The following is a 24,577-nucleotide window of genomic DNA, read 5'->3' as shown; positions in this document are numbered from 1 at the left end:
TGCTCATAAGTTGGTTAAAAAACACTTATGTGCTTATACAAACTGATTATATGTTCCTAAAGCTCAATTGGTAGAGTCTTCCATTAGCAGCGTATACTGTCCTGTATAATGTAATGTAGTGTAGTGCTATATAATAATATAATATAATATTCTATATAATACAATACAATATATAATATAATATAATATAATGATTCTTTCAATGTTGTATTTTATTTGTCTCTATTGTTTAGTGTTTGTATAAACTGTATGTATACTTTACATAATAATTTTTGTGTTGTATTTCAAAAATATAATTCATTATATTATATTTACCTATATAGTTATCTTTGAAACACCCACTATGGTTCCTGCGTTGGTTGTGCTGTTGATAGGCAAAGGTAAAGTGATGAGGTTTCTTATCGCAGGGGCTTGTCACATCTTATTTAGCCCTCGTCTTATTTCCATTTCAGCCTGTTTCATTCGCTGTCACATTTTACATTCGTCTGGGAGCTTGTACCCACAGAGATCAACATCCGCAAACAACCTCATCTGTCCAGCAAACTTGAGCAGACTGCTTGTCTGAACGTTCTCTTCTAATTCATTCAAAAGGGGCAAAAAGGCCAGTCCCCTGCGCCCGTTTTCTTCGCATACAGCAGATTTATCGGTAAAGTGCGCCAAGAGGAGTTCTGCCAGAGTCAGTGCGTTTCCCTGACATCAGCGGCTTTCACCGGCTGCTGCCAGCCATTCTGCAATCTGTACAAATTTCCACATCTGTATTAGTGGCTCAAACTGTGGCAGGACTTCTCTTCACTTTGCCACGGGATGTAAAAAAGGCTTAGGTGGAATGTTTGATCTTAAAATTCCTGCTTTCCCGCTAGCTTGTAAAGAGTGGATTCAATGTCGTTTTAAATGTGCGAAATGCTTGGCTAGTCATTTTTGTTAACCTGTTTGCAGAAAGCTGGAGGGTTTATACTTGGGCTGCCTAACGATTACTCCCGACTAAGTTTGCAGAATATACTGTATGTGGGTGTACTGTGTATAATAATTATGGATATATAAATACACACACGTATCTACATATTTAAGAAATATTTGAAGAGTTTAGTTCCAAAACGCAATAAATTTTGACTAATTTTTTAACTAAAAACATGTTTTCTATAACAAGAAAGTGACAAGATGAAAAACACTATTTTCTGTTACAAACTTTCACATAGCTTTTTTAGGTTATAAAAACATAAAAAAATCTAATCCATAATTTGATTTTCAAAGATTTATTGTAAAAACAGATATTTTTTTCTTCAAAATTCTATAAATCTATTGAATCAATATATAAATGTGCATTCATCTTTGCCATGTTATATTCATTTAGTTGACTAGTGGCATTATTGGCATTAATCAAAACACTTACTTTGTCCTATTAAGAACACTAGGGGCGTCGTCGCTTAACTTTTTTGACAGCGATCAATGTTTTGGTCCTGCTCGATTGTCGTTGGCTTCGAGTAAAACAATGGCAAGTTTTTTATAAGATCCCCTGGGGTCAATGTGTTAGCATGACAGAAGCTTAATGCTGTCGGGAGAACAAGCAACAACCAAAATTTTTCCGTCTTCCGAGTGCCTCTCACGTACGTTATTAGATTTTGATGGCTTACGTTTCTTTACCGTCACAGAAAACCACCACAGGTTTATCAATGCCATCAAATTATTATTTTGTTTTTGTTTGTTTTTTGATCACGAAGTACAAGATGAGCAAAACTAGGATTCTGTGTGTATTCAACGTGCCGCCATTGTTGTTTACAATGTGTGGATTGGTGCGCTGTGATTTGTTGATCGGATTTATTGCATTCTGGAGAAAAGGAGGATTGGCGTTTATCACGTTTTGGGAAAAAATGGAGAGAAGATGACTGAGTAACACGACGGATATTGGATTTTGCGTAAAATTAAGAATTTACTTTTTAATATTGACCTGATACAATACTTATTTTGGTGGTAACGCATTTTGGAACCATACTCTTCATTTGCATGTGTATATACACTTTTATATTTATTTATTTTTTTCTCAAAATTATACATGTATGTGTGTGTATTTGAAGAGTTTCGTTGCAAAACGAGATAAATCCATTTTTTAACATTTTTGTCAAAACATGTTTATTATTATGTTATCATGTTATTATTTTGTTTTATGGTGCTACTTAGCTGTATTTTTTAAGTTATGAAGGTTTAAGTCAAAACAAACCAACTGCAGTTGCATTGAAATTAATTGGAATGCACAACCAAAAAACAAGATTTCTGAGAATTAAAAAAATGGTGGTTATCTCGTTTTGCAACGAAACTCTTCATTTATTCATACATAATTATTATAAAGAGTATACACCCACATATATTATGTAAACAAAAACTTTTCTGCAAACGATTAGTCGTGATCATTAAGCAGCCCTAATTTACTCTTGGTTGAAAATACATAAACAAACCCCTTTAGTTATAAGCTGTGTTCCAAAGACTGGTGTGCTGACTATCTAAACATTTAGGGCATCATACTTTTCACATTTATGCTGCACCAAAACAATTGCGCAATTATGGCATGTGTAAGGAAAATATATCATTCATAAATAAGGAAATCCCAAAATGCATTGCAACAAACAATCCAAGATGATTTTTCTGAAATGAAAAGTACTATTTAAAGTAAATCAATTATTTGTTTTCTCAGTATGTCTGTTTGCTGTCTGTAGTGTATTTTTATGTTAAATAGAATTGGCTGTTAGTTGCTTAGCAACATATGCTAATCCCATGCACTATTAGTATTAATTGTGAGCCAATTATCTTGTGTGCTTCATGTGATGAGCACTGTTTGTGTGTGGATTCTTGCATTTGTTGCATCGGTTGTGTTGGTTATAGATAGCATCACTGATTATAATGGGTTTGCTTTGCTCATGTCTAAAGTAATTACGCTGTACTGAGGACAAGTAAAGCTTGAGTCCTCGATCACCTGAACATTGCTGTGTAGTTGTAATGTAAATTGTGTTGATCCAGTATAAACTCCAAAAGTACAAATAAAAAATAGTTTTATCATCACAAAAAAAACATGAAACTTGGCGGTTGTACTTAAACTTGTACTTGCAATGCATTACAATATAAGTTACTACCCAAAAAAGTAACTAATTGCGATACTTAGTTACTTTTCATGGAAAGTAATGTTTACGTTACTTTTAAGTTACTTTTTCTTACTTGGCTGAGGCTTGATCTCTTTCAGGCCTTGCAGGTGTTTATATGTTCGCAAAAATGTCAAGCTCTTGGCTGCCATCTCCGTTTCTGACTCAAACTGTTCCCGCTCAGGTGCACAGAGTGCGTAATTCTACGTTAATATGTTTAGATTAATTCAGTACATTATTTTATTTTTAAATTAAATTAATTCAACTGAAAAGTAATTTGAATTACTTTTTTAAAAAGTAACTTAAATATTAATGTGTACATTTATAAAGTAATGCATTACTTTACTTGTTACTTTAGAAAGTAATATTATTACGTAATGTGCTTTACTTGTAATGCATTACCCCCAACACTGGTTTAGTACCAAGGGTTCTTAAGGGGGTCACACACCGGACGAGAAGCGTTGGGCCCCGTAGCCCCATGAATCTTAAAACAGAACACATCCCTGTCGCATCACAGAGCGCCACTCACATAGTTTTACATTAAATAACATCATATTTGTCCCAAATCGTTAGGGATTTTTGCATTTTGAAGTAGACGCTATCTGACTAAGCTTGCGCTATTTAGTATGCACGTTTGGTGTAATGTGATGTGATACCTCCGAGTTGTCCTAGATGCGGCGCTACACTTCTCGTCCAGTGTGCGACCCCCTTTAGTGATAAAGAGATTCGCTGAGATTGGTTGAGAATTGTCCTATCACGTGAGGTCTGTAATACAAAAACAATATTAATACGCTATTAACAAAGTATGACAAAATATGTTAAAACTTTGTCTTTCAGAAATAATTCAGAGGCGTTACTAACACTAACCTGCACCTACTTCTCTTTATACATTTCCTAAAGTGTCACATTAATTGGTAAAACACTAAAAACACATCTGAAGAGGGTTTAATAATGGGATCTGGAGTTCCGAATATGGAACTTGCATACTCACAACTTTCTGCGAGTGTCTCCAAGCATCATTTTGCATTAAACTATATAGTACTGTCCAAACTTAATTATATATGTCAATGCCAATTTGAAAGAAAATCAAACTTTATTTTTAAATATAAAATATTTGTGACCTCGGCCATGGTTACTTCAGTTATTTTGTTTTGTTAAACCAAAAACTAATATGATCTTACATCATCTAAACAGAATAAGAAGCTATCAGTCATTTTTCATTTCTTTTTTTCGATGAAAGGCCAGAATATCCTGTAACCTTGGTGAGTATTTCAGTGTTAGACTTCTGTTGTATAAAGTTAAACCATTACCATTTCCATCCTGACCGCATTGCAGCATGTTTTTATGACACCCACCAAATAAGAGCCACCGCAAGGCATCTTTGATCAGCTTATTTTTTCTGATGCCATTGCTGTATAATGAGATGATATCTAATTATTGCTAATTTTATGGCACCTCAGGCTTTGCTCATTTTGCTGGAAGTGCCATTACCAATCTTATCATCCTAACATGGGGGATTGGCCTGTTTATGAGCAGCCCAGCTCTAACAAGTTATTCTTCCCGCCTTGTCTTTTTGTATAGTTCAACTGGTAAAGCATGGCACAAGGACATGGGTTTGATTCATACACATACACACAAAATGTGTAGCTTAATTGTACTTTAACTTATGAAGCATATATGTGGTTTGTCTTTTGGAGTCTGTTTCATCTGTTTTGTTTAGATTCTTGGCCTCTGTTAGGACATAAGATTAATGTCTTGTTTATAACCGTTGCCTGTCCAAAGACAAGAATTTCTTATTGACTTAGTTTGGTCTTGTATGTCAGTATTTAGTGCTTGTATAAAGAACTACCCAGCTGAAAAGCAGCATGTTGTATTTTGGATGTTGTTGTTCTGGTGTCCTCAAGTAGGATTGTAGAGGAAAATATTATTGCTTAGAGTTTGCTCTTATATAGCTCGGGGGATTTGATCGAGTTTTTAGTTGTAGTAAGTATCAACTTAAGTCTCAATAAAATTGCTAAGGAAAAATAAAAATAGAAACAAATGAGACAATTGTTCAAATAAAGCGATACACCACCAAATATCAAAATGACCCCATGATTTACTCATCTTCAAGCAATCCGAGATAAACATGTTCATCATCTTTCAGATGAACACATTTGGAGTTATTTTAGTTTGCTTTTCCAAGCTTATAACGGTAGAAAACGGTGATCATGGAACAACTTCTGAAGCCCAAAAAAGTGAATCCATCCTTCACAGAAGTAGTCCACATGACTCCAAGGGGTTAATAAAGGTAGTTTGCGGGCAGGGTTGGGCAGTATTTCAAATACATGTATTTAAAATACGTATTTGAAATACAAAATAGTATTTTGTATTTTGTATTTTAAAGCCTTTGAAAAAAATGAAATGTAATTTGTATTTAAATACATTTCAGATGAGTATTTTTGTATTTTTAAAATACTCAAAATACTTTGAGTCAGTCAACCAGTCAGGGTGCTGTTTTCATGCATCAACTAGTTCAGACCAAACAACAGAGTTCAGGTAAGCAAATATATCTGTGCAGCTTTTAGTGGGCAATAATTGAAATGTTGGAGTGGGAAAAAAGCAAGGGCGATTTAATTATTGGGTGTGATGGGATTTGTGTTATTATAACTGTCGCGAAAGAAAATTCAAATTCACACTTGCACTTTGGCAGGCAGTTGCAAGTTGCAGTTGCACGTTGTACAACTGAGACAGAGTGTGACAAATAAGCCTACACTTTTGACTTAAAGGAAAACCACCATTTTTTATATTTTACTATGTTCCTACCTCAACTTAGACAAATTAATACATATCTATTTTCAATGCATGGAGAAAGAGCACTTAGTTTGTAGCATTTCGACCTCAGCGCGCAGTAACATCTTCAAAGGAGTGATGATGTTACTGCGCCAAAGGTTTAAGTTCTGCAAACTAAGTGCTCTTCCGCCATACAATATAGTTCTCATTTTTTATTCACTTAAAAATCACGTTTTATTTTGTGCCACCATACTTACTCGTGTAACTACTCATGTAACAGTCTTTGAATTGGGAAAACATGGAAGTGTTTGATGGCTTCTAAATTCTTCTCTGTTTAGATCCGAAGGAATGAATGGGGCTAGACTAAATGCTAACACATTCATGACATGCTGTGCAAAGATGAAGTGCACATATTGAAAAAAGATAGGCATGTATTCAGTCATCTAAGTTGAGGTAAGAACATAGTAAAATAATGAAAAACTGTGGTGTTTTCCTTTAAAGGCCCTTTCACATGTGACGCGGAAAGTGGTGGAATCAGCACACAGTTGCTGATTTCTTTTTAGCTTTGGGCAGTTGAAGGCTTGTTTACACTTTTGAAATACGCATGACTCTACTCTACGGCGTGAACCTGCAGGCTCCTCAGTAAACCTACAAGACTTTTATGCTTGACGTCCTCTCCGTTGTATAAGTCTGTAAATGACAGAGGGCGACTCGTGAGTAATTGATCTCAAACCCATCAAAAAGCAGCGATGAGAAAAAGTTGTTTGCCGAATAATTTGTCAAACGTAAATACGTGGATTTCTTCACATATAAACTGTTTAGGTTGTGGGTCGATGACACATGAAAAAGTTTTTAGGATGTTTTTATAAAACATCACTTGACTTGAATGGGTGTTCACAAGGCTGACATGACACCTCCACAATCACAACACGACACGTGTCACGAACATGAAGGAGATATTATGGACGTCCATGACAACTGTCACCAAGTGTCATTTGTTCAGTTATGTCATTTTTATTGCAAAGATGACATTGTTTGAGATGTCTTTGTTATGACAACTTGACATTAAAGGCGGAGTCCATGATGTTTGAAAGCCAATGTTGATATTTGAAATCACCTAAACGAACACGCCCCTACCCCAATAGAATCTGGACCTTCTGTTGATAGACCCACCCCACACATACTCAACCCGGCAAGGATGTCGGTTAGTAGACACGCTCCTTACTGCTGATTGGCTATAAGTGTGTTTTGGTAGTCGGCCCGTCTCCTTTTCCAAAGCGTTTTTCAAACATCGTGGACTCCATCATAACTTGCCATGACAACTTGACATTAACCAAGACAACATAACTGACCACTTTTTACCAGTGATACAAATTGCATTTGTCATTAAAAAGTCATTAAGTGTAAATACTCTGTTAAATAGTTTTATAACAGCATCATGAATATTCTTCAGTTCATAATGTTTATTTGACAGAGTATTAATAATATTTGACATAGTATCAACACTTAATTACATTTAAATCACAGTTTACTGTAATGTTAACCCACAAAGCTAGGTAGTTTCTTAAGTTTGATAATGATTGTTTATGATTTATAACAAGTTGTCTTGTATTGGTTTATGTGTCAAGTTGTCATAACAAAGATATCTCAAACAATGTCATCTTTGCATTAAAAATTACATAACTGAGTAAATGACACTTAATGGCAGTTGTCATAAATGTGCGAAAAATCTTCTTCATGTTCATGACACGTCATGTTATGATTATGAATGTGTCATGTCAGCCTTATGCACACCCCTTCAAGTAAAGTGTTACCAAGTTTTTTTGTAGTTTTTTATTTCCTACAGCGCAGGGGAAAGCAAGAGGTACGTAACATAAAATGAAAGTTTCTAAGCAGCTGCACACATCTAAATGCTTTTTTGATTCAGAAATAGACCCAGATAGATTCCAGCCTAATATGGATACTTGCACTGAATCACCAATTTCACATGTATTTTGTGTATTTTCAAAATACAAAATAATGTATTTGTATTTAAATACATTTTTCCTCACAGTATTTTGTATTTGTATTTAAATACATTTTTCGAGACAGTATTTTGTATTTGTATTTGAAATACATTTCCATGTATTTATGCCCATCTCTGTTTGCGGGTAATCAATGCGATATTGAAAGAAAAATATTCATATTTAAAACTATAATAACTAGCTTCCAGTAACGATGCCACACGATTCACGAGAGTCACTGCGAAACGTACCCATGGCAACAAGCGTTTACTACTAGGGCTGTGTATCGATTCAGATGTTCCAGATCGTTAGATTTCGATTCACACACTATCAAATCGATTCGATTCTCGGTCCGATTTTCGCATACGGATCTCAGATCAATTTTTATACTCGGTTCTCAATTTATCTCAATGAATATAGATTTAATACAAATACTATTAACTATTACTATATTTATAAAAAAGAACAGTGAACATAAATTACAAGGGTAATTAATAAAAATAAATTAAGAGCCACAATCCTGTATATTAAACTCTTTATTAGGTACACTTTAAAACAGAACCCATCTCTAATTTTCAAATGCCTACAATTATGTTAAATACAATACAATTTTGATTCAAGATGATGAAATGAAGATGAAAAAAGTTAGAACAATCTAGTGGAGAAGTAGTAATTAGATTAACATTAATCTTGCGTCCAATTTTTCCAGAAATAAATATGAAAAAAAAACGATTTGTGGCTTTGAGAATTGATTTTGAATCGACCACGTAAAAAAGCTATTTTTTTAGCCCAGCCCTATTTACTTCGCTAAAACTCTCACGTAAATCGTGTGAGTCCAAGATGGTACGTAAAGCTAGTTATTACAGTTTATAAAGTTGGATGTTTTTCTCCTTCAATCGCATGGATTACTCGCATAAGACCTTAACTAGGTCTTAACATGAGATTAACCCATTGGTGCCTTGTGGATCACCTATGTCAAGGATGAATGCACTTTTTTAGGGTTTAAAGTCAGAAGTTATTCCCTGATCCCTGTTTTCTGTCCTTATTAACTTATTATTAAAAGATGATGGACATATGTATTTCGGATTGCTTGAGGGTGAGTAAATTATGGGGTAATTGTGATATTTGGCTGGAGTATCCCTTTAAGTGATTAAGTAAAATAATCTGGATTTAAAGAGCATATATCACCTTAAACCACCCAGTGACTCAATGACACAATCATTTACCGTGGCGATGATAAAATAAAATACAAAACTACCAAAACACACTGACTTTCGTCTTGTAAATTTTTTTTATTTTTGCATTTAATTTTTGTATGGTATTTTTATTCAAGGTTATATATTTATCCCGCAAAAACAATTTAATTAAGATATGCTCTTTAAGTAAACTTAATGAGAAATGTTTGAGTTCATATTGAAATCTTCATAATATTTAATATAATATTTGATTTCCGACTTGGCAAATCTGAGCTAAGTTTGTGAGATTGTTATGATGTCTTTTGAAACACTAACAGAGAAAATAGTGGAAATATCTGAGATGTAGGAGACCATTTAATATCTCTGATGTGAAATACCTGAGATATTAAAGTGATATCATCTGAGATTTTTCTGATGGGTATGCTGATTAATGTTTGATACGCTGGTCGACCAACAAGTATGACACCGTACCAGCCTATTCAGAAATGAATCAGACAAGCTCTATTTTTGTGTTTCAGTCTCAGCTGTTCAGTTTATAGTTGTGTTGTTGCATATCTGGGTGAGTATGTGTATAAAAACTGTGTTTACTGTCCTGAGGGCAGTGTGTCAGAGCGGATCTGTGAGTTCCTGCCCATTCTTATAGCTCTACTAATTGAGATGTACCTGTAGGTCACCTTCAATGTCACCTCACTTAGAAAACAAGATAAGTGTTGTTCCTCTGAGCTTTTAAGCCCCCGTCCAATATGTTGATTCCATATACTTTCATATTTCTCCACTGCATTTTACAACTGCTTTCTGTCACCCATGTCCCCTCGGCACTTTCCCGTACATTATACCTTCTTTTAAATCAATGGAATTTAGGAACAGAAAGTCATGATTGACTTCCACATTGTGACATATTTCCAAGTCAAACAAGATACATTTTTAGATTATAATTCAAGTTTATGAGGGCAGATGAATTTTTGCTAAAAAATGTTTTATAGACGGCTTTATCGGACACAATTGTGAAACTTAACCTCGGTCTCTGTTTGTTTCATGGTCTGACTAGTGGCTAAACTAAACTCATCGAAAATCCTAAAGGCGAGAGGAGATGGCGATCATGGACCACCGCTATTTGAAGGGAGATTTGGCAGCCGATCTGTAGTTAAGATTGCATACATTATATAGTACACATTTTACACAGTAACGTTAGCTCAGTGTAGTTTTTAATATGCTTTAGCTATGATTTGAACTAAGCTAACCCAACCTCATTAAAAAGAGTATTGTTTTTATCTTTATTGAAAGATGTAACGTAACCATTGCGTTGTTATACGATATTACATTACTCATAATCCAAAACGTTTCATTTCCAAGCATGCGCAATGAGACACACCTCCGCATGCGCAATCGTGTCATTAGCATTATGCAAATTAGCCCACTCTGTTCTTATTTTGTAAATTTTTATGTTTTATGTCTTTACTTATACAAATGTTTTGTATTTATTATCATTTTACTGTAGATTGTTGTGTGGGGAATTTATCCTGTTGTTAAATCCCTGTGAGTTTTTTTCACCCACCGTCTTTGTGATCCCTATTTTAATCAATAAGGTCCCTGCGCATCAAGCGCGTGAAGCCTGCGCGTAAAGCTTGCTGAGATTTGTGCAAAACAAAATAATTTTTATGCATGGAGGGCTCTTGTTTTGTCGTAGGGCCCCAGGTAATTGTCTGTATTGCCTGTTGGACGGGCCAGCCCTGTTGCTTGTTATCAGAAATAAACTACTCTAAAGGGACTTTGTTGTTATTAATTCTTTGTGGAGTTTACTGGAAGTAACGTTTGTTCCATGCAAGCCATTTGTTTATGTTGTTACTGCTGAAACGTCTATAATAAACACTGCAATAATACATAAAAAATAAGAATTTTAGTTTTTATTTTATGGGGACTTTAACGGTACTTACCTTAACAATTGGACACTTAACAAAACTTTCTCTCTTGCTCCCTTCCTTTCTTTGTCTTCCCTTCCTCTAACGCCCACACCAGCACCTTAACGCTGATGTTCCTGCTAATATAACTTGGAAAACAAAGCACTTTACAAGAATTACAGTGGATCTGTCTTTCTCTTCAACACTCCCACCACTTCCTCAAAGTACAGTATTAACTCCCCGATGTGAAATCACTGTAGCAAATGCCTGTTCAAATGTGTTCTGTGCATTGGGAGGCTTCATGCTAATTCATCCTCAGAACTCTAAATACAAATTAGGCTTGTTAAACAGTATAATGCATTCATTAGCAACACTGAGTAGCCTTGTTGTGCGTCGAGTGCTCCTATTCATTCCTAGTCCGCTCACCCCCACCACCCCACGCTTTTCTCCTTCATCTGTCTGTCTATCTGTCTCTCTGTCTACCTAATTAAAAATGATGTAAATATCAGTCAGCTCATTGTGGTATTATCTCAAGGAATGCTAATTAACACATTTTCAAAAGCAGTAATTGCAACCTTGAGGATGTAATTTAAAGGGTCTTGTTCATGGTCGTCTGGATAATGAGAACGCCATTCTCTTCAAGCCTGAGAGACACACGCTAATAAACACTCAGGGGGAAGATTAAACCGGTTGGGTTGCGCAAGTTGGCCAAATTTGTATTTCTTCAACACGTTATTGGATTTTGTTCTATAGGGTTCACTTTGTGAATTATGAATAGTTGAAATACATGTGTGGGTTTAATCAAATGCATGGGGTGATGATGAAGAAAAAGTCTGGGAACTTAAAGGTTATCTGTTAGATGTGGCTTTTAGTGTGATAGGCATCACTAAAATAGGTGTCCAGAGAAATAAACGTGTCCCTCGGACAGTGGTTTGAGTATCTTGTTTGGAGTTTTGAAACCATGCCTTGGTCTAAAATCTTGTACTGTGACAGTACTGTGAATTAAATGAAATACTTACATAGTATTTGTTTTTCCTTCTATGGAAGTCAATGGGTACTGTCAACTGTGTGGTTGCCATCATTTATCAAAATATCTTCTTTTGTTCAGTACTGAGTCGACGTTTACTCTTTGGTAACCAGTGTTGGGGATAGTTACTTTTAAAAGTAATGCATTACAATATTAAGTTACTCCCCCAAAAAGTAACTAATTGTGTTACTTAGTTACTTTTCATGGAAAGCAATACTTACATTACTTTAAGTTACTTTTGCATTACTTTTTCTTACTTGGCTAAAGCTTGATCTCTTTCAGGCCTTGCAATTGTTTTTTATGACTGAGAAAATTAGCATTCAAAAATTGCATATTTCCATCGCAAAAATGTCAAGCTGTGGCCTGCAATCTCCGTTTTTGACTCAAACTGTTCCCGCTCAGGCGCGCACACATAGTGTTTTTTTAATCAAATTAATTAAACTAAAAAGTAACTTGCATTACTTTTTTATAGAAGTAACTCAAATACTAATGTGTACATTTATAAAGTAATGCGTTACTTTACTCGTTACTTCAGTAAAGTAATATTATTACGTAATGCGCGTTACTTGTAATGCGTTACCCCAACACTGTTGGTAACCATGCATAATTTCTAATGAATAATTGACAACGGGCCATTGTGCATTATTGTCAAATAATTCAAAGGACCGGATTCAATTATTCCGCTTATACCACGGTTACCACAGACATTGCTAAGGAATTGCTTTGGTGGTTATTTTAAGACATTTCGGTTGTGCATTTATCAAAAAAATTATGAATACCCCTGGGACATTTCCCAGCCAATCATAATAAAGCATTCAACAGCCCTGTGGTATAAATTTGTATAACTCATACTGTTGCTTAAAGGCGGGGTGCATGATTTTTGAAAAACACTTTGGAAAGGGAGTGGGGCCGAGTACCAAAACACACTTGTAGCCAATCAGCAGTAAGGGGCGTGTCTAATAACTGACATCGTTCCCTGGGTTGCGTATGTGTGGGGCGGGTCTATCAAAAGAAGGTCCAGATTCTATTGGGGTAGGGGCGTGTTTGTTTAGGTGATTTCAAATGTCAGCACTGGCTTTCAGAAATCGTGCACCCCGCCTTTAATGGTCATTCCCAGCTGCCAAACAGTCGCTTTCTTTAAATGATAGATGACTAAAATGACTGATACAATGCACAAACAGATGCTAAAATTTGCATTAGATTTGGTGAACCAGAAGTATAAATGTAGCTCAAGAAAGTTTGTGGAGGTCTGTCAAAGTGACTGTAGCATGTAAGTTGACTAAATTGATCATTTCTGATAGGGGACACGTAAGGGACGACAAAACCAGCCCATAAAAGCAGGAAGCAAAACCACAGAGCTTTTAAGGTGCATGTTTTCTGTGTTGCAGTGGTCGGGAATGCTTTCAGAATGATGAGCCGTATTGATTTAATGTCCATGTTTCTCTCTCTCTCTCTTTCTGCCTTTCTGTCTTGTCCATCCACTATTATTTTGCGTTTCTATCTTTTATCTTTAACGTCCGAGTTTTATAAAACATCGCCAAGTTTTCATTACTCTGGACTACCATACATGGTTCAGGACTTGTTCTTTGACTGTGTTGGCTTTGCTGTGTTGTTGGCCGTATTGTCATTGGAATGTCTTGTTTGCTTTACAATGTCATTTGGTTGATGGTGTTTTGGATTAAATGCATTAAAATGCTCTGAGTTTCCCTCACAGACATCTTCCAGCTGCAATATTGGATTTTCCGAGCCCAAATCGGCTGCGTGTCTTGCATCCAAGTCAATTGCACATGCTTTTGGCTGCCCACCAAATGAATGTTGACTTTCAGGATGTGGCAGTAGAGTTCCAGGTTGCACACACAGTGTAGGAAAATAACACAGTAACTTACTCTGATGTCGACCTGATGTCATCACAGCCTGAGCCTCTATGTAGGCAGTTCATGTTACCTGGACTTTCTTCTCTGTTTATTCCTTACTAAAGTCTCTCTCTTGAGTGTGTGTGATCTTTATAATCGAAGTAGACATAAATGTAGTTGAATGAAAAGAAAGTACTGCTGCAGAAAGTTACTCCATACTGTATATGTCAATGCCAGTTCAATAGGAAATGAACTATTGGATGGATTATAGACGAACCGTGCCTAATATATTCAAACGCTGTAGTCAGCAGGCGGTTGACCGATGGTTCTGCTGATTTCTAATGCTCTTGCACAAATAATGCTAATCGCAACGTTTGTTTGTAAAATAGCTATGCATGTCTTAATCTTGTACTTGGTCCCTAATGCCTCTTTAGAGGGAAGGAAAAATATCTTATAAGCTATTATAGCACATCCAAGCAGTTTTTACCAAATTACACACACACACACACACACACACAAGCCAATATGCGTGTGAATCGGAGGTTTATCTGAAATTCTAAATGTATTGCTTACCAGCAAACTTTTGCCTTTGAAAAACACAAAATCAAAATGAACCTGCCTACTTGCTCTTGGTTTTATTGTGCATGGAAGCATTTATTCATGTATTTTATTTTAACTGTAACATTTTATTAAAATATAGTAATTTGCACTGTCCATTTCCGCTGACATCACAAATCTTTTCATTTTTATTCCTTCCGTACCAACCACCTGCTACATAACAGCCACTTTTCATAATCCAATCAATTCCCAGTATACATTATACATTCACCTAAAGGATTATTAGAAACACCTGTTTAATTTCTTATTAATACAATTATCTAATCAACCAATCACATGGCAGTTGCTTCAATGCATTTAGAGGTGTGGTCCTGGTCATGACAATCTCCTGAACTCCAAACTGAATGTTAGAATGGGAAAGAAAGGTGATTTAAGCAGGTTTGAGCGTGGCATGGTTGTTGGTGCCAGACGGGCCGGTCTGAGTATTTCACACTCTGCTCAGTTACTGGGATTTTCACGCACAACCATTTCTAGGGTTTACAAAGAATGATGTAAAAAGGGAAAAACATCCAGTAAGCTGCAGTCCTGTGGGCAAAAATGCCTTGTTGATGCTAGAGGTCAGAGGAGAATGGGCCGACTGATTCAAGCTGATAGAAGAGCAACTTTGACTGAAATAATCACTCGTTACAACCGAGGTATGCAGCAAAGCATTTGTGAAGCCACAACATGCACAACCTTGAGGCGGATGGGCTACAACAGCAGATGACACCACCGGGTACCACTCATCTCCTCTACAAATAGGAAAAAGAGACTAAATGTTGCACAAGCTCACCCAAATTGGACTGTTGAAGACTGGAAAAATGTTGCCTGGTCTGATGAGTCTTGATTTCTGTTGAGACATTCAGATGGTAGAGTCAGAATTTTGCGTAAACAAAAAGAGAACATGGATCCATCATGCCTTGTTACCACTGTGCAGGCTGCTGGTGGTGGTGTAATGGTGTGGGGGATGTTTTCTTGGTACACTTTAGGCCTCTTTGTGCCAATTGGGCACCGTTTAAATGCCACGGCCTACCTGAGCATTGTTTCTGACCATGTCCATCCCTTTATGGCCACCATGTACCCATCCTCTGATGGCTACTACCAGCAGGTAGCTCGAATCATTTCAAATTGGTTTCAATGAATTCACTGTACCAAAATGGCCCCCACAGTCACCAGTTTTCAACCCAATAGAGCATCTTTGGATGTGCATCCCACAAATCTCCATCAACTGCAAGATGCTATCCTATTAATATGGGCCAACATTTCTAAAGAATGCTTTCAGCACCTTGTTGAATCTATGCCACAAAGAATTAAGTTCAAACACAGTATTAGTATGGTATTCCTTTAGGTGAGTGTATATGTAGGTATGTTGGAGTGGTAAAAAATAAAACAATATTCATCAATCTCGTCTTATCCCCCAAACAGATTGTAAAGGCAACCTCCCCTCTTGGTGACCCAAGGGTGACATACAACCTGGAGGAAGGTCAGGTTCCTGAGACCAACATGCCTGTGCGTTTTTATATCAAACCTAACAGAAGAGATGGATCAGCCTCTATCCTGGTGGCAGAGAATCTGGATTACGAGACCACGCGTTTCTTTACGCTCCGAGTGCGCGTTCAGAATGTGGCGGCTGTACCTCTGGCTTCCTTCACCACTGTTTATGTCAACATCACAGGTGAGAGATATTATCATCTTGTGAATGTGAACTACAATTACAGGGGCACAGCCACTAACCGGGAGGACAGGGGGGGCATTTAACCCCTTAAGGGCTTACCTATAAAAAATAATTTTCAGTTGCAATATGCATATAGCAATAATTTGCAGTTACTGAATGATTTACAACAAGATAAACAAGAGAACCAAAGCGTTTAGAAATTATGATACAGTGATAATAGTTCATGTTGACACTCTTCACTAGTGCACTACAAATATGCCATGACAACCACTTCCACGCTGCCTTTCTGTCCTCAGAGGTAAACACATTTGCAGTAGTTTAATAATCAGCATCTCATAGCAGCACAGTTTCAAGGAAGCACAGCAGTGTGTGATCTGATTGACTGATTGTGTTGGAGGCGCTGACACTAATGTTTTTCTCTTACTTCATAGCTCATTTAGCCTGCGCTGTGCATTTGTACACAACAGTGTTCTCGGCTGTCATTGAGTATATGTGAAAATTTAGAGCACTGATGAATGCATGACAGACGGTCGGTGTGTGTATGTGTGCAACGGTAGGAACAGTAAAGAGCTTTGGCGGCGAGGAACGACACTTGAGACCACATCAGCATTAACTAATGGGAAAATGGAGACAGAAATAGTCGGAAGGGGAGACAAAAGCCCAAGTGAGAGGAGCTGTAAGAGCAGAAAATCCAGAAGCAGTGATATCTTAATTCACACACTCCATATACTGACTTAAAGGTGCATTGTGTAACTTTTAGGAGGATCTATTGAAAGAAATGCAATATAATATACATACTGTATTATAAAATAGTTTGTATAGTTTATATAAGGGATAATCCACGGCTAGCCATGCATTTAAGTGTTTTAACTCTTTCACCGCCAGCGTTTTTAAAAAAAGTTGCCAGCCAGCGCCAGCGTTTTTTATGATTTTCACCAAAGTTTAATGCCTTCCAGAAAATGTTCTTCTTTAAATATATAAACATACAATATACCAAATGAAAGAACAGACCCTCTGCTTTCAAACAAAAAAAAGTTTCATCCTACCGTAAGTGGTTCTTTTGTAATCAGCTTTTGAATATGGGTAGGTTTCTGCAAAAACACCACATTTTGAGCAAAAAGCAGAGATAATTCCATTTTTGTGACGGACTTTTCATAGAGATCCCATTCAGAGCGATCTTTAAAACAGACACGTACATGCAGCCGCTTGCCATAGGGCAATACTTCCGGGTTTAAAAAGTTGCGGAAGGGCGCCACCTTGTGGATAATAGCGGTATTGCGGAAAGACGGAAAATCTCGTCATTGGCGGGGAAGCGTTTTCTCTTAATTAACAAGATATCTCGTCAATGGCGGTGAAAGAGTTAATGCACGACGTAGAGGCGAAGAATCGCCCGAAGCATAGCGTTACATTTTCTATACACAGAGCTCAAATTCTTTGCATTTTCCTGTTCTCTTTTGATTGACAGGATATATCAGCCATGTTTATCAGCTGTTTTTAAACTATTGGCCGATGTAAAAAAACGCTTGTAATCGACCGATACCGATTATTTGCATATATATCTGTGCATCACTAAATGAAACAAATACTTATTTTTTCTAATTTCTTTTATCATCCACCGTGTGCAGATGTGAATGACAACGTTCCTTTCTTCATGTCATCCACATACGAGGCAACGGTGCCAGAAGGAGCAGAGATCGGCACATCCGTGGCACAGGTCTCGGCTTCTGACTTGGACTCTGGTCTCCATGGCATGGTGAGGCCCATCTGATCATCTTCTTTTACTTAAGATCTATACCAAAATAGTCATGACTTAATGTCTTTTAGTTTTTTTCAATAATTGTACACCATTTTGTAGAGGACTTACATCTATTAGAAATTTAATGAGCACTCATGCCATAGCTGGTTTAACAGCATTGGTTATGTTATGGATGCTCCTTTCCAACATGGGATGCTGTCCTCACCAGGCTCCTTAACTGGTTAAACCAGAAAGCAAACAATTGGGTCATACAGCTTTACCAGAATGGCAGTGATTCTTAAACAACTTTTAAGTTGACCAACTAGATTTTGCTGGAGAGCATCATACTTAGCCAGCACTAAACCAAAACTAATCAGCGTGTAGACATGTGACAATCTATGTTGGTCTTTAGCCATGTTTAGTCTTCTCTAAAACTCATTCAGTTTGGCATTCTTCTCCACCCTAGATTAACTACATCATTCTAAAAGACCAAAGTGGCGACTCGCAGTTCTTCAGCATTAATTCATACACGGGCATCATTCACACGAGGGCCACCTTTGACCGTGAGCAGAAAGGTTCCTATTTGATCGAGGTCCAGTCCCAGGACAGCTCAGAGTCAGCTCGACCCGGTCAGCAGGGTCAACCCAACACAGGTGTGATCCATCTTCCAGGTCTTCTTAACCCCTTAATCGAGCTGTTTCCCTCTCCACCAATCACAGCAGGCGATCCAGCCAATGAGATGAGCTCCATTCATTAAGCCCTTAATAAGTCACTCCTAATGAAGAACTAATGGCATCCCGGAGGGTTCGTGTGTAATACAGGCCACATGTAATATTATAAGGCCCGAGTATTAAAGAGTCATTAGGGTGTTTATCATAGTTTTATATTAATGATTTCACAGATAATCATTTCTCAGTAACACTTTCTTTGAAGCAAGCATAATACAGATACAGTTAATTGATACACTTAGTAAACTATTATTATATATAAGTTACATTTTAACCTATACATAGATACACCTTTAAAGAGTGTACTGCATTACAGAATAAATGCATTATATATGAAATCTGGTTTTGTGATGAAGGGTTTGAATGATGTTGCACAAAATAAATTGTATTTCCTAACTTTATTTTTATGAAAATATATTAACCGTATTAATTATTCATACACTTTTTCACTTACAAAAGTAGTTCATGTGATCCCACAGACACAGCTTACGTAAGGGTTTTCGTCACCGATGTAAACGACAACGCTCCAGCGTTCTCTCAGTCCGTCTACGAGATCAGTGTGGAGGAAGACAAGGAAGTGGGCTTTGTGGTCATCACGGTTACAGCCAATGACGAGGACGAAGGTAATTCACATCACACAGTTGTATAAATATCTCATTCTGGTAGCTCTGTCACTCGACTTCGTTGGTGGCTTTTGTTGTTTTTGTTTTGTTTGTTTGTCTGTTGACTTTTTTCGACAGCCCACTGATATTTTTGACAGACGGAGGAGGAGTTGAAAAAGATATTGCGAAATAAATCTATGTGGAAAATTCACTTCTTTTGTGCGGAGCTTGTTAGCAAATCTCTGCGGTAAATGTGGGAGTAACTGTTTCGGTCCCCTATTTGATGTTTGCCTCTTTGATTTGTTTGCTCTTTGTTGTCTTATATAAAATTATTAAATAAGTAGCAGGCTCTCTTTAATGATAGAGATAAACCCTTGCGTGAAAGATTTTACACAAGATGTATGACATCTGAGGGCCCAGACGAATAACAACTGGGATTTTTTAAGTGGATCGGAATATGCAGCTCTGGCCTTTTGAAGTAAACACTAAAATGACAAAAGCAATGTTTTATAGTTACAAAACTCTCAGAGGGGTTACCTGTGATTAAATAAGAAGGGAAATAACAAGTGCATTTAACCGCATATATTCTGAACTATCTGTCAAACAAAAAAGCATTTAAATACTTCTGCTAAAAAGTGTTTAAAAGATATAGTTTTTTCTTAAAATGTTGCAAATTAAGTCTAATACTGGGTACACACCAAAAGATTTTTAACATCTTATAAGATTTTCAAAATGTGATAGACCACAAAGAATGAGGATAAAAATCCCAGATTTAACCGTTTTGCTCCTATGTGTGGTGTGCCATGATGTGTTAAAAACAGCTCACCACACACAAAGAGATTTTCAACCAGAGTCTCAACTATGAACACAGGACATCTCGCAAAATTCGCGAAACTTCAGAATAAGCATTGCAGACGAGGAAGACATTTCAATGATAAGTGTTTGGAATTATTTTTATGGAAAATTCAAGGAAAAAAGAAAAGGGTTTGGGTGAAGTCATGGAGACAGCGGGAACATGGTCTATCTCTGCTGTCCACATCAACTTCACTTTGTGCTGCGCCATGACTGCATCTTCCATCATCTTGCTTTCTGATTGGATGTTGTTTCGTTTCACGTGAAATCTCAAGAGCAATCTCAAGAGCATGTGCGTTTGCACATCAGGATTTCTGATCGTAAATATTAAACATGTTTCCCCAAGAGGGGAGATCGGGCCAAAATCAGCCCGATTATCTTTTGGTGTGTACCCAGCATAAGCTACTAACTAATGTATAGTTTTATAAGTCAAGAGTACTTAAAGTCCCCCTGTGGTGAAAGTCAAGTTTTTATTCTTGTTTATATGTCTATGTGCTGCAAAGCACAGCTCACAAATGGGTGATACTCATGAAATTAGACTTATGAGGTGTCATGAAACATTTTGATAAAAAAGTAAATGCAAAGTAAGAGTATAACCATAAGAAGCATACAGTTACAAACATCTCTTCATGTACTGTTTTGCACATGATTTCAAATGACATCATACAAATCAATTTTTTTGTTTTTTCACATTTAAGGGAAAAATTTTCATTATCGCAATGTGTCCATGACTGGATTTTGGTTCTTTGACATGGAAATATTTCTAATGATAAAATTCAAAAAATAAAAAGCTTCAGTACATGTTATACTATAAACATTTACTATAAAGAAACATGTGGTTTTTGGTGATCATTGGTAAATGTAGAGACAATAATAAGGAATATAAACATGTCCAAGAAAAATGTTCTCATCCTCCGCAACAAATTTCAATCATTGTTTAATCCCTCAAGAAACTAACATTTTCAAAAAAAAAAATTGTTGGAAGGGACATAATTTACTGTGAATCTCAAGATGGCTACCAGGTAAGCAGTTCTTATTTTTTCTCTCCAGATAAAAGTTGAAATTTTGTTTGTCATAAGTAGTAAATATGGGCTACACGTTGTCAAAATGATTGATGGTGCCCTTTGACCTTAGGGGAGGGGCTAACCTTTGACCTCAGGGGAGGGGTGACCTTTTGACCTGCGAGGGAGGGGCTAACCTTTTGACCTGCGAGGGAGGGGTGACCTTTGACCGGACCACCCACGTCGTGAACCTTTGACCTCAGGGGAGGGGCTAACCTTTGACCGGACCTCCCACGTCGTGAACCTTTGACCGGACCTCCCACGTCGTGAACCTTTGACCTCAGGGGAGGGGCTAACCTTTGACCGGACCTCCCACGTCGTGAACTTTTGACCGGACCTCCCACGTCGTGAACTTTTGAACCGAACCTCCCACGTAGCATTGAACTTTTGAACCGACCGCCCACGCTGCGCTGAACTTTTAACCGGACCGCCCACGTAGCATTGAACTTTTAACCGGACCGCCCACGTCGCGTTGAACTTTTAACCGGTACGCCCTACGTCACGTTGACATGTTTACGTCCGGGGTTATCTCCGGGGCGTGTTAAATCATGTCCTCCTACGATAAAACAATAAAAACAGTGTTTACACAAGTGGTCTTCATTAAAACACATTCCATGCTCCCATCATAATTTATATAAAGTGGGGCATAATATGTATAATAAAAGCCGAGGAAATCAGAGTTACAACAATCACAAACATGGATAGGCCATGCAGCTCGCAGGGTACTCCGGTGAGTGAATGGTGAAATAGCATGGAGCATCTAGCTATGGCGACGAAAAAATGTAACTTTTAACATGCATTGAAATTTTAACATGCACCATTTTAGAATGCGTGACATCGTTATAATCTGCCATGCTGGCATTGAAATATTGCGAAATCCTCTCATTGATTAGTTTCATTAAACACAATTTTTATGTGAAATGATCAAAGAAATTAAGTGTTCTTTCTTTTCTTTTAAACGTCATCCTGGCTTATAAGGCTATATTCATGGTGAGAATAAGCTGTAATTATATAAAGTTAGATTAGAAAAGATGTTTAAAATGAACTTTCTCTAATAATCTTAGCACTATGTATGGATACGACGGATTAAAAAACATGTTCAAAAGTATCAACATAATAAAAAAGGTTTCTCACAGCGGCAGATGAAATACAATCTAAAAGAATAAAGAACGATGAATTCTGTCAAGATGAACATTTTGTAGGATTTTCTCTAGAGAGTAAAAATTGATGTGTAATTTTTAAATGTCCTATTCTGCATTTTGTATAGATGACCTGATTTTCAAAACAGAAGTTATGTTATTTCAAATAAACTGTTCAATACAAAGATATGGTCTTCTGCCACTTACACAGATCGTAGTCCTTAAAGTTGCATTCCTGAGAGATGCTTCCACTCCGAAGCGTAAATCGTTGTGGCAGTGCCCGTGTGAGGACCGAGGTATTTTGTTTTTTAACTCGTAAAGCATGTCCAGTCCTCCTGCGATAGCAGGACAGTGTTTATACAAGGGGCCTGCATTAATGCAGCTTGCGTTGCTTTCATCATATTAATAAGTACAGCATAAGAAAAGACAAAAAGACACATATTACAAAACATTACCTGTCTAAAAACTGAGACTTTTAACTTTAGGTTATTAGTATATTAGGTTCAGTATAGTTTTCAGACTTTCAGAAAGAACTCATCAACGTAAAGAATAAAGCACTTATCAATTACATTTATTTTAATTATTATTATTATTATTGCACCTGAAATACAAGTACCTGAGACATGCTCACACTCCTTAGCTAAAACACTAAAACTTTTAGTGCTTTTGTATTTAATATAATATTTAATAATATTTGACAAATTACTCCATACAAGACAATCAAATTATATACATTCAATGAACACAACATACAAAGTCTAACTTCATCACATGCTTTGATGCACTCATTTCTCTGTCTCTGTTGTTCTCAGTTATCAGTTGTTGGCTATGTAAACTGTGTTTTTTATAAAGTGTATTAAACTCACACTACTCTTTACCCAGAATAGCATGTACTTCTTCCGTGGTGACAAAGCGAGGTACATGATTTCTTCAATTTATAAAAACACAAGTAAACTTTTTTTTTGTAAAATAGTCAAATAAAATAGTAAGACTAAAGACATAGGCTAACTGATGATCCTTACATATGAAATACCCGCACAAAATCATCTAGGTATATTCTTAAAGCGACGTTGGTTTTATTACACCATAACATAAGAATAATAAATCAGTATATACTATAAAGATTCACTTTGCTATCATTTCCAACTAATGTTGATTTATTGTGCTGTACTCAAAACATCTGAACTTCAGTAAGCTTTTTGGGGGGCTGAGCATTAATTTACTTTTTAAAGATTCCAACATCTAGTTGATTTTGAAAGATTTCGACATAGTTGATTTTTAACCCTTACCTATACATGTTGCTTGGCTCACTGTAAACCCGGCATGCTTACCGTTATGTTTACCTTTGAATGAGAATATAATAGCACTTACACCATAAAAACAAAAAATGTCATCACAGAAAACAGTAACAAACCATCTGGTAAATCGAGTGTTGTAGAACAACGAGTGAAATCTATGTGTTAGTTCAGATTAAAAATACCTCGCTTTATTATATACAGCTCTACAAGGCAAAACAAAGATCTCACGTAGTCCATCATGTTACACCGGCAGTTTGATTATTGTGACTACCGTGTCCTTTAGTGCACTAGGGGCATTATGGGAAATGTAGTCATTTTCACAAGGCGAATCGAACGCTGTATATGTTAAAGGTTCATTGTGCTACTTTTAAAAAAGACAAAAATGCTAAATAATATACATAACTATATTATCAGTGGTGTATAAGGACCTTACATAATGAACTGAATTATTTCTATTACCTAAGAACGAGCCATTTTCATCTCCATACACCGCGGGTCCCCTTATACAGAAGTCACTGTCATATCTCTACAGTAGCCCTAAACGTACAAACTGGTCTAAAGAGCACGTTTCTTCCCTACGTTGTCTCAGACGATGACATGTTTGTCGTGCGACAGCTACCATATGCGTTTTAAAATTGAAGAGTGAGTTGTCTGTGGCAATTCACAATCTCACCACTAGATACCGCTAAATTCTACACACACCACCTTTTACTGTTTCCAAGATGCATTACGATCTAAGCCATCGCACTGGGAGAGAGATGACATAGTGAGACATATTATTTACCATTTTATTTGTTGTTGTTGACACAATTTAATGTAACGTGTAAGATCTTATTCATTTATAAAAAAATAACAGCTTAAAGATAACTATTAGGGCTGAAACTAAAAACCCTCATATTAGCTGTGTACATTATGAAACTGATTTTATTTCACCTGTTTTACAAGTTAAGAAAAATTTAAGCGTTCCACATAAGAAGCAAGAATTCCTTTTCCTACGGGCGCATAGAGCGGAG

At 36.7% G+C, this 24,577-nt stretch overlaps 1 protein-coding gene across 1 annotated transcript in view; it reads left to right on the top strand.

Moving 5' to 3' along the window:
• The window catches only part of LOC129448491 (neural-cadherin), a 163,810-nt gene that overhangs the window by 99,958 nt on the left and 39,275 nt on the right, over window positions 1-24,577 (top strand). The window contains exons 13-16 of the mRNA XM_073872386.1: window positions 15,900-16,149; window positions 17,775-17,902; window positions 18,351-18,537; window positions 19,092-19,235. Coding sequence (XP_073728487.1) covers window positions 15,900-16,149; window positions 17,775-17,902; window positions 18,351-18,537; window positions 19,092-19,235 — 709 coding nt within the window. The remainder of the gene's footprint in view (window positions 1-15,899; window positions 16,150-17,774; window positions 17,903-18,350; window positions 18,538-19,091; window positions 19,236-24,577) is intronic.

This window comes from Misgurnus anguillicaudatus, chromosome 10 (assembly GCF_027580225.2).
Source record: "Misgurnus anguillicaudatus chromosome 10, ASM2758022v2, whole genome shotgun sequence".
Taxonomy (NCBI): domain Eukaryota; kingdom Metazoa; phylum Chordata; class Actinopteri; order Cypriniformes; family Cobitidae; genus Misgurnus; species Misgurnus anguillicaudatus.
Note: the sequence above shows the minus strand (reverse complement) of the source record. Positions and strands in the feature narration are given on the sequence as shown.